At 58.7% G+C, this 13,320-nt stretch overlaps 3 protein-coding genes across 5 annotated transcripts in view; 1 reads left to right on the top strand and 2 right to left on the bottom strand.

Moving 5' to 3' along the window:
• Positions 1-198, bottom strand: part of CCT7 (chaperonin containing TCP1 subunit 7) — a 16,377-nt gene extending 16,179 nt beyond the window's left edge. Inside the window, exon 1 of the mRNA XM_041472533.1 lies at positions 95-198. Within this exon, the coding sequence (XP_041328467.1) occupies positions 95-100 (6 nt within the window). The 5' untranslated portion in view covers positions 101-198. The remainder of the gene's footprint in view (positions 1-94) is intronic.
• Positions 199-280: 82 nt separating this feature from the next.
• On the top strand, positions 281-3,509 carry PRADC1 (protease associated domain containing 1). 3 transcript variants are annotated; one of them, XM_041472531.1, is made up of 5 exons: positions 281-326; positions 1,458-1,558; positions 1,847-1,956; positions 2,578-2,745; positions 2,986-3,509. In XM_041472531.1, exons 1-5 carry the CDS (start codon positions 296-298, stop codon positions 3,104-3,106), a joined length of 531 nt encoding a protein of 176 aa, XP_041328465.1. In that variant the 5' UTR covers positions 281-295; the 3' UTR covers positions 3,107-3,509. The 3 variants fall into 3 exon arrangements, with proteins under 3 accessions (XP_041328465.1, XP_041328463.1, XP_041328466.1); XM_041472529.1 differs by lacking the exon at positions 281-326 and adding an exon at positions 374-438; XM_041472532.1 differs by lacking the exon at positions 281-326 and adding an exon at positions 734-950.
• Positions 3,510-3,778: 269 nt separating this feature from the next.
• On the bottom strand, positions 3,779-10,456 carry SMYD5 (SMYD family member 5). Its single transcript, XM_041472528.1, has 13 exons — positions 9,916-10,456; positions 9,639-9,747; positions 9,031-9,170; positions 8,710-8,831; positions 8,026-8,095; positions 7,764-7,868; positions 7,264-7,326; positions 7,029-7,099; positions 6,630-6,736; positions 6,350-6,406; positions 5,987-6,081; positions 5,660-5,730; positions 3,779-5,137 (listed from the first exon to the last, which is right to left on the bottom strand). Exons 1-13 carry the CDS (start codon positions 9,979-9,981, stop codon positions 4,999-5,001), a joined length of 1,215 nt encoding a protein of 404 aa, XP_041328462.1. The 5' UTR covers positions 9,982-10,456; the 3' UTR covers positions 3,779-4,998.
• Positions 10,457-13,320: the final 2,864 nt, after the last annotated feature.

Here is a 13,320-nt window from a genome sequence, read left to right as displayed (position 1 = left end):
GGCGGGGGCCCTGCGGCCCGGGCAGCGCGGCGGGACGCGGGGATGGCGGGGGATGGCGGCGGATGGCGGCGGATGGCGCGGGGCACTCACTCACCATCATCGCGGCGGCTGCTCGCTCCCGGCCCCCACAATGCACCGCGCACGCCCAGAACCTTCCCGGGGGCGGGCCGGGGGTGGGCGCACAATTTGGCAGGGAGGGAAGAGGGCTCGCAGAGTGCGGAAATGGAATGGAGCACTATTTGGCAGCGAGCGCCGCGGTGACAGCGAGCTGCCCGCGCCGGCTCGCGCGTGATTGATGGCGGCGCAGACCAATAGGCAGGAGAGCGGTAAGATCATCCGCCAATGGGGAGCGCGGGGCGGGCCGGTGGGCGGGGCGTGGCGCAGCCATGCTGCTCTGGCTCTGGCTCTGGCTCGGCGTCTGCTGCTGGCCGGCCCGCGGTGAGTGAGGGACGGAGGGGACACGGAGCGGGGACAGCGCCCGGGCCGCGCCGCCACCACCGGGCCCCGCACCCGGACCGCGCACACGCCCCAGGCATCCCGGGCCGGCGGCCTCCCCGCTCGGCGCACCGTGATCCCGGTGTACTGTATTTCCCCTCCTGTTTGTCTATCCCGGTGTATTTCCCCTCCTGTCTCTCTCCCGGTGTATTTCCCCTCCTGTGTCTGTATCCCGGTGTGTTTCCCCTCCTGTGCCTGTATCCCGGTGTATTTTCCCTCCTGTCTCTCTCCCGGTGTGTTTCCCCTCCTGGCCCGCTGCGGTTCCTCTCCTGTACCCGTATCGGATTTCGGGAACATTTCCCCTCGGTGTGCCCCCACCTAACCGCGTTTCTCCTCCTACATCCCGATCCGGGTGCATTTCGCCTCTTGCACCCCAATCCGGATGCATTTCCTTTCCTGCATCCCTACGTGGGTGCATTTCCCCTCCTGCATCCCGTGCTGGTGCAATTCCCTCGGTGCAGCTCGATCTAGTTGCATTTGCCCACCCAGCACCCCAGTCCAGCAGCATTTCCTCTCGGGGGCTCTGAGCCCCTTGGGTTTCCCCTCTGACCCAGGTACATTTCCCATCACTGCGCCCCAGCTCCAGTGCATTTCCTGCTGCATCCTAATCCAAGTTCATTTTCACTCCCCTTTGTGATCCTGGTGGGTTTCCCCTGTGTTCCCCTCGGTCTGGGTGCCTAGCACCCCTCTCCCCTCCATGGTCCAGCTGCGTTTTCCCTTTAGCACCCCAGTCCCAGTGCTTTTCTCGCCCCCATCCCCTCTCAGCCCCTGGGAACTGCCACATCTGCCCTTGGAACACCCCAAAACCTTTGGGGCATTTTGAGTCCTGAGCCCAGTCAGGGTTTGGCACTGCTGGAGGGCCTGTTCTCTGTGGTTCAGCAGTGATAACTGGGACTTTTCCCCTTTTTTCAGGGACTTTGCTCTTAGTTTCCCTTGCCTCAGCTCTGTCCTTTCACCCCCAGGATTACGCATCCATGAGTATTTGTACTTCCAAGTGCTGAGCCCCGGAGACATCCGCTACATCTTCACTGCCACCCCAGCCAAGGATTTCGGTGGTGTGTTTGTAAGTATTAAACACTGAATTTGCCACTTTGGGTCCCTCCATCCCAGTACTGCTCCTTGGTGGGACTCGGTGCTTTGGGGTTTTCGTTAAAATGGAGCTCATTGCTCTTCCACAAGCGTCCTTGGCCTCAGCAGGATTCCAGAGGTGGGGACTGGCCCCAGGGCTGGGTCTGAGCGTCCCTGAACCTGGGGGCCCAAAATCTCCCCCAAGCAGCCCCCCGAGGGATGGGCAGGGCTGGGGCGGGGGAGCAGCTCCAGCCCCGGCTCACCCCTGCCTGTCTCCTCGGAGAACACAAGGTACGACCAGATCCACCTGGTGCCGGCCGATCCCCCGGAGGCCTGTGGAGAGCTGAACAATGGGGTCTTCATCCAGGACCAGATCGCCTTGGTGGAGAGGGGGTACGTCTGGCATCATGGCAGCTGCTGGGGGACCCTGCTGGGCAGGAGGGGAGAGCAGGCCACATCTCCCCATCGCCTCCAGACTCATCCTGTGCCTTTCCCCACATAGATAAACCAGGAAAATGTGAGGGTGTTCCTAGCCTGGAGAATTGCATCTTGTATTTTTCAGCCTGTGGAAAGGTAGAAAAAATGCTGTCTGGGTTCAGACTGAGAGAGTAGGTTTAGATTAGACAGTGGCAAAGAAACTCTTCTCCGTGAGTGGTGAGGCCCTGGCAACAGGTTGCCCAAAGAAACTGTGGATGCCTCATATACCTGGAGGTGTCCAAGGCCAGGCTGGACACTGGGGCTTGGAGCACCCTGGGACAGTGGAAAGTGTCCTGCCATGGCAGGGGTGGCACTGAATGAGCTTTAAGGTCTCTGCCAACCCAAACCATTCCGAATTTCATTTTATGTCATTTCTTTTAGGAGTGTGGGTGGCTTGTACCTAAAATCAGACTCAGAGGAGCAGGGTTTGGAGGAGGTGTGGAATCAGGGAGACAATCCCTAGTTTGGCTGTCTCCAGGCTCTGGAGCTACCTGTGGCCACCGCAGCTGGTGACAGTGTGGTCCCTCTGTGCCACAGGGGCTGCTCGTTCCTGTCCAAGACACGAGTGATCCAGGAGCACGGCGGGCGGGCCGTCATCATCGCTGACAACGCCTATGACAATGACAGCTTCTACATCGAGATGATCCAGGACAGCTCCCGGCGCACGGCCGACATCCCCGCGCTCTTCCTGCTGGGCAGGGACGGGTACGTGCCCGGGCTGCCTTCCCAGGGTGGGACAGCTCACGGGAATGGCCGAGGGACAGCCTTGTCCCTCTCGGCAGGGAGGTCCCAGGTGGCCCTGCCGGGCTTTGGGAGCCACATTTGGCATGGATTCAGTCCTGGTGAGCAGGCAGCTGGAGCTGGGTTGTGGTTTGTGCTGGGGTCTGGCTGCACTCTCCCAGCCCTGGCAGCTTGGGAACAGCTGTCACCCCTCCATGCCCCCAGGTACATGATCAGGCGCTCCCTGGAGCAGCACGGGCTCCCCTGGGCCGTCATCTCCATTCCTGTCAACGTCACCAGCATTCCCACCTACGAGATGATGCAGCCCCCCTGGACCTTCTGGTAGCAGCTAAAGGCTGTGGTGGATCGAGGACTTCCTGGTGCATCCCAGGATCTTGCCCTAAGGACCAGGTTTGAGGAAAGGATCCCAACATGCTCCAGAGATCCCGCTGGATTCGGCCACAGGGAGATCTTTCTGCTGGCACCGGTGCGTGGCCAAGGGCAAACACCAGTGCCAGGGGGAACCTTGAGCCAGGCACCGAGCTGTGACTGTGTGGGAGGGAGGTGAGGGCCCAGAGCAGGCCAGCACTTCCCTGGAAACATTTGACATTGTGCTGCTGATTTGGAGGGATGCAGGACTGGCCGGGATGGGGGGAGAGCGATACAGGCTTGGTCTGTACCAGCACGGCTCACCTGATGTCTGTATATTTTTGTCTGAGCTAATGAAGTCTGAGTAAGTTTTAGAGAAAGGAAGTTTCTCTTTTATTTCCAGCAGTCAGCAGATGTTGGGATAAATCTCATCCTCAATTTTTTTCCCAGTAAAATTCTCCAAATACCTCCTGCAGCTGGGGCAGGGCTCAGTCAGAGCCGCATGGGACATAGGCTCCAGCAGGGGTGGGCTGGTCACAGATCCAGAGCCCACACTTGCACAGGTTCCCTCAGCCCTGTGTCCCCACAGGAGCAGCCCCTGGGTCACAGCACACTCAGCACCCAGCAATACAAAGCACAGGCCCCCAGCTGTCACCAGTCTTGATTTATTAGGAACACTGAAGGGGATGTGGCTCCGGGACGGCCGGGGACAAGCAGTGGGAGGCAGGGCTGGCGGTGATGGCAGTGCCACAGGTGTGCCACCCTCAGTCCCACAATCCAGCTGCCACGGCGGCAGGAACACAACTCCCCAAAATCCGTGAAGGAAGGAAATAACCCTGGGTGCATCCCTGACCTGCTGCCTGTCTCACTTGGAGCCGTGGTCTCTCCAGCCACATGGTCTGCACACAGGGACACTGCTGCATGGTGTGGCCTTGAGGGTGGCACATGGGATGGATGACAAGGGGACGTCCAGTGGGGCCACTCTGTGCTGGTACATCTCCATGTGGGAGCATACTTGCTGCATCCCCGGGCACATCCTTGTCCCACGGCCAGCTGAAGGGAGGGACAACTCCCTCCCTACAGAACCCTAAGTGTCTTCTGGGTTTGGGATGACACCACAGCCCATGCCATCTCCTGGCCATTCTCCATCCCCACACACTCCTGCAGTCTCTGCCCGGGGCTCTGTGTCACAGGAAGGATGGGCTGAGCTGGGAAGGAGGTCTGCAGGGTCTGCTCTGCTCTCCCTCTGGACTCGAGCTCTGGGCCACTCTCCAGGGCATCCCCTGCAAGATCCTGCTGCCCCTCACTGCTGGCCAAGGCATGGAATGAGGATATATAAGGGCCCCAGCTCCATAGGGTGTAGATAGTGCTAATATAGACATTAAATAGTACCCTCGTGCACAGACACACGGACACACACACACATTGCCCTCGTCCCTGCAGGGTGGGAAGGACAAGCTCCTCCACATCCACAGCCTGCACAGACACAGCAGAGAGACCTCACAGGTGACAGCGTGGTGTCCCAGGGGCTGGCTGGATCCCACTCTCCTCCAGCCTCCCCTGCAAGCACCAGCCAGCCCCACCGGGAACTGGGATGTGCTGGAGGGCCACCGGCTCACAGCTTGTCCTCGCAGGGAGGACAGGGACAGCCTGACACACACACACACACGCACAGGGACAACACGGACAGGTGGGAGCAGGGCCTGCCTCCGGCTCCCGGCTGCCCCGCTCCGGCACCTCGGCACGCGGTGCCCACCCGACCCCACAACACAACCCTGTTCTAAATTAAAGCTGCTGCCTCTTGGAGGAGCCTCCAGGCTCTTCCCTTCCCGTCCCATCCCTTCCCTCTCCTCTCGCCCGGGACCAGGATCACACATCAGTCATCTCATCCTCCAGCTCTGCATCGTCCGTCTCTCCTTCGCCCTCCTCCTCTTCGTCCGACGTCACGTCGGCGTCGTCGGCTTGCGCGAGGCACTTGGGACACGAGCAGGTGAACAAGTAGTTCTCCCTGGCAGGTGGGCAGGCAGGAGACAGAGGGATGGTGTGGAGACAGGTACACTCCCACACTGCTGCTGGGCAGGGGTCGGGAAGAGAACAGCCAGGAAGGGGCTAAACGTGTCAGACCCAGGAGTTTGGGGGGTCCATCCTGCTGGCTCAGGCAGGGTAAAGGTACCCCGGGTGCAGAGGGGGATTTCTGAGCCCCACAGGGGTGATGGGACAGGGGACAGTGACCCCCAGCAGCAACTTCTACCCTTGAAGGACAGAGAAGGAAAAGGAAGGGTCTGCAGGTGTAAGCCTGCAGAGAGAGAGGGGAACCCAAATCCTACAACACATTACAAGGAGCCTGAAGCACCAGAAACACCACGGGCTGCACACACCCCCTGCCACAAGCCCACTGAAGTTCACAGCAGCCTGTGCACAGCCACACCCCAAGGCACACACAGCCCCGGGGTGGGGGTGCTGCCCTGAAGGACTGTTTGGGGTGTCAAGGGGTGTGAGGCCCCCCCAGGTAGCTCCAGGCAGCCCCTACCTGAGTATCTTGTTGCGGCTGTGTCTGCTCCGCTCCCTCTGACAGCAATCTAAGTAACTGATGCAGATTTCCTGGCAGCAAACAGAAATGGGCTGGGCTCAGAATGGCTCCCCATGATCCCAAAGCAGCAGGATTTGCCCCAGTCCCTCTCAGAATCAGGCAGAAACAGGGGGTCTGGCAGCCCCTACACGGGATAGGGACTGGATTCCTCTGCCAAGATGATACAGGACACAGGAGGTTTTGGGGTTGGGGTCCATGGAGGATGCAGGGGACACAGGGATGATGCCAAGGTGATGCCTCAGGTCGACCCAAGCCCTGATGTCTCACCTCTCCTGCTTCGATGTCCTCCAGAGCAGTGAGATGCAGGAGGAAGTTGTTTTCTGGGAAGGATGTCTCAGCATTGGGGATGCAACTGTGGTTACCTATGGGCAATACAATCTCTGCTAAATGCCTGAGTGACTCCTGGAACCACATCATATCTGAGTGCATCTGAGTGCATCCTAGGCAGGGCTGGCCATTCCACAGCTGGGCAAAGTGCCAGGGAACACTGAGAGCAGTACCCATCCCATCCACCCCATCCCACAGATGGCAAGTACAAACCCCTTTCTCCAGAGGAAGAGGTGAGCCAGCCTAGCACAGGACATTTCCCTCCTCACTACTGGTTTTCCTCCCACTCCTTGTGTTACTTACAGCAGCTCTGCAGCACGTAGAGCCCTGATCCCTCGCAGTTGAGGAACTCTCCCGACTCTGCAGCACAGAGAGAGGCGTTAGAGCTTGGCATGGTCCATTCCAGCTCTTCCACACACAAGCACGAAGGAACATCCATCAACACAGAACACCCACAGCCAGCACGGCCTGGGTGCTGCAGGGTGATTTCCCAAGAGACTTTCCCTCCCACTGGCAGGGGATGGAGGACAAGCATTCATATCCCGAGGCTGCCTGCCCTGTCCCTGCACTCCCAGAGCCTCACCCTTCTCAATGTCCTTGTAGAGCTGGTCGATGAAGGCGTCCAGCTCCTCCCGCTGCAGCATGGGCAGGTCCAGCGCATCGCACGCGTGTACCCACTGGCTCAGGGAGCTGGGGAAACAGGACATGTCACACATGTCACAGTGCTGGGGAGCAGTGGGACACTGTCACAGTGCCACAGTGCTGTCAGAAACAGGACATTTTTACAGTCCCACAGTGCTCTCAGCACACAGTGAGACCTCACAGAGGAGATCCAAGGTGACTCTGAGCAGCCAAGGTCTGGCAGAGGGATGTGAAAGGGTTGGACACAGCCAAGATGAAGGTTTGTTTAAGTCTGCCTCACCCAGCCATTCACATCCCACATCTCCACTGCCTGCAAGGAGCACCCACAAAGCCCCATTACCTGGTTCCTATGCCTTGGCCATTGGTCCCGACGAGGGCAAAGAGGGATCGAAAACCTTCTGGAGTGAACCACTGCAAGAGGGACAGACAAAGGACCTGAGGCCAGGCAGCCTGCAGAATCACCTCATTGCAATGCTTCAAATGCCACAGGGAGCTTTGGGGGAAGCAAGGAACCAGCAGAGTCCCAGGGAAAGCCCTGGCCAATCCTGGGCTATCTGGGAGGCAGATCCACTCACCCTGCTGAGATATTCATCATAAAGGGCTTCGGTGAAGAGCAAGCGCAGCAGCTCCAGCTGGCCCTGGCAGGACACAGAGCATGGTCAGGGTGGGGGTGCTGTGGGTGCCAGCCCCGGGCTGAGGCTGAGCCCAGCCCAGGCCAGAGGCTCCAGAAGGACTTGGGCTGCCTGGCCTGCCCTGCATGGCTGGAGGCTGCTGCCCTCACAGCTGTGCAATCCACCCATTTTAGCAGCAAAAGCCACCCACTCAGCAGCTAAATATCACGCTGTCCCAGCCCACAGCAGGAACATCTCCCCCACGGGAAGGAGCAGCATATCCCATGAAAGCATCACAAGGCCAAAATCCCCTAAGCAACCACTTCCTCACTGTCAGGGCCCTCCCTTTTAGCCTGGAGTTTCCAGTGTTTTCTAGCCCTGCTGTAATGAGGCCTTTGCATCTCTGGGCTCAGACACAGGAAGGAGAAGGAAGGCTCAAGGATTGAAGAGCTGCTAGGTCTTACCTTAAATTTGTCCCCCAGCAGCTTGTGCACAATCTCCTCTTCTTCATTTGCTGTCTTGTTGCAGAACTGGGAGAAGGCCTTGATCCACCACTCCTTGTCTTTAGCCTGACAAAAGAATCAAGCAGAGGCATTGCACCAACACCTCTCTCCTCCCCAGCACAGACAGAGGGAGGATTGTCAGAATAAATGCTGAGAAAGCCAGGCCAAGGAACAGAGCCTTGGGAATAACATCCACAATGGGATAACAAAACCACCAGTATACCTGTTTGATGGTGGCAACCATCCTGGCCATCAGCATGATGCTGGAGGTCTCTGGGGGATAATGCATGTTTCTGTGGGATTAAAATGGAGAAGAGATGAGCAGATCACGACTGGCACGGGAATGAAAAGCTGGAGGGAGGCAGAAGAGCTGCCATAGGTGTGGACAGGCCTGCACTGATCCAGCACACCAAAGGAGTCAGTGCAGCATTGCTGTGTGGGGAGAAACCTGCACCCACCTTCCTGCTCCACCCATACAAACAATCCCCCTTCACCCTCCTCACTCTGCTGGGGCTTGGGACAAGATTTGGGTCAGGGATGTTGCTTATCCCCTCTGGAACCATTTTTTTTTTTTGAAAGCAGGGACAGAAATGGGCCCATGAGATGCCACAAGGAGGATCTCCCAGAGGCTGGAGATCTGCAGGAGCACCATAAAACCGCAGGAGTGAGGGATGTGCATAGCTCAGCACTTTGTAGCTCTTTACTGGGAGAAAAATAAGGAGTGCTCAGCTGTGTGTCCAAACCCCTGGGCTGCCAACATCACAACAGCCCACCAGGAGAAAGAGCTGGGCAGTGTCCCACGGCCACCCCCACCCTCCAGCCACCTTGTGCAGGGATGCACAGCAAGGAGCCAGCCCAGGAGAGCCACATCCCTTGCCCGTGGAGCCACAGGCGGGTCAGGCCCTACCTCCATGCCTCCTGCAGCTTGTTGAGGGGGTGCGTGGGGTCGTCCCGGGACGGGCCGAGGCAGAGCACCTGGTGGTACTGCTCCAGAGCTGCCTGCCTGCATTCTGCACTGCAGTACGTCACCTAGAGCGAGGGGACAGCGCTGGCGTTGGCTGTGGCAGCAGGAAAGGGGCCCCTTGAGCCAGCTGTGCCCCCTCCCTGACCAGCAGAGCCCTGGCTCTTTGGCCCACAGCATGGAAAGGCAGACAGCGCAAGAGCCCGGCTGGATGGGAAGGACTCAAGGATCCCAAGGAGAGCACGGTCCCTCCTGGCAGTCCCGTACCTGGCAGCGGGGACACTGCTGGTGCAGGTCTTTCCGGATGCTGCACTGCTCCGGGTGAGGCAGCACCAGCGAGCTGCTCCCCAGCAGGCGCTGGGCGTTCTCCTCCGCCGTCTCCAGCGCCCGCAGGCAGTGATCACAGGCTGTGGGACACAGGAAGGGTGGAGGGATGGAGGGATGGAGGGATGGAGGGATGGATGGCACAGAAAAGCCTTTGGAAAGCAAAGGGACCAGAACCCAGGGCAAAGCAACACAAGTGGTACCAACACCAGAGAGGAACAAGGGGATGGGGTTTGGAGCAACCTGGGCTAGGGCAAGGCGTCCCTGCCCATGCTAGGGATGGAATATGATCTTTAAGGCCCCTTCCAACCCAACCCATTCCAAGATTCTATGGTGGCACCTGGCACATTCCTCCAGAGCTGACGGAAGTCACCATTCCTCAGACGGCATCTGAACTTGTCAACAGTTTGGTGCAAAGGCAGAAAAAGCAGCAGGGCCACCTTTCTAGAGGTGCTAAGCCAAACCCAAACCCTTCCCTCGGTACCTCTGCGGTCCCGCGGCCACCCCACCGCGACAGGGATGGGGACGTGCTACCAGCACCAGCCGCTCACCTCGGTAGTTGTACAGGGCATTCCAGAGGAACTGGGATGACACCACCGGCCTCTCCACGAACACTGTTTCCCCTTTGCGGATGTTTCTGGTGGCGAACAAGCCCTTTCCCTGCCGAGGGACAGCCGCGGGTCAGGGACGCGCCCGAAGCCGAGTCATACCCGGGAGCTGAGGGAATCCCTCCATGCCCTCCATCCCTGCGGGCTTCTACTCGCTGTGCCCGCCGGGCAGGGCGGGAAGGGAGGGCCCCTCACGGAGGGGAGACCGCGGGCTGCTCACCTTGGCGCTGCTGATGAACCGCGCCTCCGCCGCAGCCCCGGCGTGTGGCCCCGCCGCGGCCGCCATCTTCGGGCGGCGACTTCCCCGCCCTGACCCGCCGGGCAGCGCCTCTTCCTCTTCCTCCTCCTCCTCCTCTTCCTCCGCCCCCTGCGCCCCTCAGGGGTCCGCGCTCGCCATCGCCCCCCTCAGCCGCGGGGCGCGGGGGCCGGCAGCCATCTTGGCCCCCCTTCCACAGCGTCTGAAAACACCGCCAAAACACCCCAAAACACCGCCAAAACACCCCAAAACGGGGCCGGGGCGCTGCCGCTGCCACCCCAAATCGTACAGGAGTTTGCTGCCTCTCCCCAGTCAGTTATTATTATTTAACGATAGGGGAATAGCCGTCACAGCCCTGTCAGGCACAAGTTCCCCCCTCACTTGAGGTCTCCCCTCCTGGAAAGAGGAGGCGTCGCCCGCTGCCCTGCGCACCCGAAGTGGCCCGACTTCCCCCAAAAAAGCCTTCAAAACACGCTACTGTGGCCACTCTGTCCTGGCTTCCTCCTGCATGGGGGGCTGCAAAGCCTTGGAGTCCACGGAAATGCGTGTTTGGTTGTATTTACTAGTTGACGGCTCAGCCCCGCTCGTCGCTGGCCGGGCGGCGGGAGCAGGGTTGGGAATTCAGCACGATTCCGTGTTCGGGGCTTTGGGCAGTGCTTTGGTGTCACTAGATGTCACTGTCGGCTTGTGGCGGGGACACGACACCGGGTGACAAGGCGGGAGCTGCCACCTCCGTGCCCGGGCCGGCAGCTGGAGCACGGCCTCACGAGTGGCCGCTGGCCCACGGCATGGCCGCAGGGATGGGCACTGCTCCGGCCACCGGCCGGGGGACAAGGGACAAACAGGCTGCCAGGGCCACGTCCCCTGGCCGTGCTGTGGGATCCAGGGCTGGTGGAGCCAGCGCAGGCTGTGCTCCATCACACTGAGCCCATGGCAGGGACCACAAGGACAAGGCACAGGCAGGGCAGTGCTGCCGTCACTCACCATTACATCCGCAGCGATTCATGGAATATTTATGTGGGAAAAGCCCACTAAGACTAACGAGTCCAATGTTCCCTGGCACTGCCAAGGCCACAACTGAGCCACGTCTCCAAGTGCCACATCCACACGGCTTTTAAACCCCTCCAGGGATGGGGTTTCCACCACTGCAGCTGTGCCGGGGCTGCACAGCCCTTCCTGTGAATGAATTTTCCCCATCATCAATATAAACCTCCCCTGTCACAACCTGAGGCCATTTCCTCAGAGATTTCTTCATGGAAAGGGGTGGAATGCGCATTGGCAGGGGCTGCCCAGGGAGGTTGGTAGTCCCCATCCCCTGAGATGTCCAAGCAAGGGCTGGTGGTGGCACTCAGAGCCCGGGCTGGGGACAAGGGGGGATCGGGCACAGCTTGGGCTCAATAACCTTGGAGGGATTTCCAGCCTCTTCCTTGTCTCCAAGTGCCACATCCACACGTTCCCTGGAGCAGAGCCCGACCCCCCGGCTGTCCCCTCCTGGCAGGAGCTGTGCAGAGCCACAAGGGCCCCCTGAGCCTCCTGTGCTCCAGGCTGAGCCCCTTCCCAGCTCCTCAGCAATTCTCCAGCCCCTTCCAGCTCCTCAGGGATTCTCCAGCCCCCTCCCAGCTCCATTCCCTGCCCTGACCACGCTCCAGCCCCTCAGGCTGGCAGAGCAGGAGCTGCAGAGGTTTGGCCACATCCACCTGCAGACACAGGTTCTTGTTCTCCAGGAGCCTGAGCACCCCATACTCACCAGGCATGACTGCTCTTACTGAAAATGTAATTATATCTCAGCAGGAACCAGCCCAGAGAGAGTAACTCCCTTCATCCACTTTGATATGGGGTCATCAATCAATTGAAAAAAAGATATTTAGTATATATTTTGTCCAAAATAGTTTATTAAGAAAAAAACCCCTCAGTCTGTTTTGAGAAAGATGAAAATATATTTGGTTGGTTTTTTTTTTTTTTTTTGCTACTAATTTCAATTGAAAATTATAATGAGTACTTGGAAATTTTTCCATCTGGTTTTTGTTTTTATACTCATTCCATCTCTCTTTTTAAAATTAACTCAATTTTTACCAAGAGACAAAGCAAATAAATAAGTGACACGTATTAAGGCAAGAAATAAAAAAAAAGGTATTTCTATAAATAACAATGTAAGAGTAAAGTGATATACAGTGTTCTAGGTCAGAAAGAGATGGAATAAATTATCCTGAGCTGATGGGCAGCCATGGGAAGGCAAGGTGACAGCCTGAGTCCTTAGTCCTGGCCCCCCAAAGCCCTCCCCACCCCCAAAAATCCAGCTGTTAACCACATTGGGCTGCTCCAGATGTGCTGGGAGCGCTGCAGGTGCTGTGTCCCAGGGGATAATGAGGAGAGAACAGAGCAGCTGCCTGTGTCTGGGCCACAGTGGCACATCTGGCCGCGGGGCAGGGGGCTGTCTGCTGCAGCAGCTGAGGTGTGGAGCTGCTTTTTACTGCAGCTCCAGCCCTGCAGCTCCAGCCCTGGGCTGGCTCTCTGCAGCAGCACACACACACACACACCCTGGGCTAGGACAGCAGGGCCAGGGGACACACACCGTTTTTACTGCAGCTTCAGCCCTGCAGCTCCAGCCCTGGGCTGGCCCCCCGCAGCAGCACACACACACACACACACCCAGCCTGGGCTAGGACAGCAGTGCCAGGGGACACACACCGCCCAGGGCTGGAGCCAGCTCTGGGGAGCCATGGAAAAGGCACAGATACAGCAAGGCACTGCCGGGAGGAGGCACTTCTGCTCCAGGGCAGGGTCAGACCCTGCTCCTCGCATCCAGGAGTGTGGCAGCAAAGGGCTTCCCGCTTTGGGCCATTCTGGTTGTGACTGACCTGAGCATCAAACATGGGAGTCAAGCTGAGAGGAAGAAGTGGGCAGGGCACACAGCCACACATAACATGAGTGACCCTGGTTTTAAATGCCCTTGTGCTCAGAGCCATCAGAGACAGATCCTATTGCCTGCCCAGCATCAGACTCTCTGATTGTCACCCCAGCATCAGTCACCCTGTGATTGTCACCCCAGCAGCAGAGTAACCCTCTGATTGTCACCCCCACACCAGAGAAACCAGCAGATTGTCACCCCAGCCTTTCTGGGAAACTGTGTGCCCTGGTGCTTCATGAGCAAACAGGAGATCACCTGCCACCAAGTGATGAAGGCCCAGGAATTACAGCACTTGGCTACCAAACAGCAGCCAAAGAAATTCAGCCAAAGAAATTCAGGAGGTTCCTTCAGCCAGCTGCAGTTTAGTCCTGTAGCTCCAGCTCTCAGATCAGTCTCACTTGGACCAGAGCAGCCCAGACACGTCCCCAGGCACCGAAAAGCAGCCCGGTCTCCTCGGCTGC

This window comes from Pyrgilauda ruficollis, unplaced genomic scaffold (genome assembly GCF_017590135.1).
Source record: "Pyrgilauda ruficollis isolate IOZ18807 unplaced genomic scaffold, ASM1759013v1 scaffold292, whole genome shotgun sequence".
Lineage (NCBI taxonomy): Eukaryota > Metazoa > Chordata > Aves > Passeriformes > Passeridae > Pyrgilauda > Pyrgilauda ruficollis.
The sequence above is the reverse complement of the archived record's forward strand: the minus strand, read 5'-3'. Positions and strand labels throughout refer to the sequence as shown.

Coding starts and splice junctions, on each gene's coding strand:
- PRADC1 (XM_041472532.1), top strand. CDS start 878: ATGCATTTCCTTTCCTGCATCCCTACGTGGGTGCATTTCCCCTCCTGC. Junction 951..1,457: donor GTGCTGGTGCAATTCCCTCG/GTGCAGCTCGAT, acceptor TTTCACCCCCAG/GATTACGCATCCATGAGTAT. Junction 1,559..1,846: donor AGGATTTCGGTGGTGTGTTT/GTAAGTATTAAA, acceptor GTCTCCTCGGAG/AACACAAGGTACGACCAGAT.
- SMYD5 (XM_041472528.1), bottom strand. CDS start 9,981: ATGGCGGCCGCGGCGGGGCCACACGCCGGGGCTGCGGCGGAGGCGCGG. Junction 7,869..8,025: donor TGGTTGCCACCATCAAACAG/GTATACTGGTGG, acceptor TTCTTTTGTCAG/GCTAAAGACAAGGAGTGGTG. Junction 6,737..7,028: donor GGCCAAGGCATAGGAACCAG/GTAATGGGGCTT, acceptor CTGTTTCCCCAG/CTCCCTGAGCCAGTGGGTAC.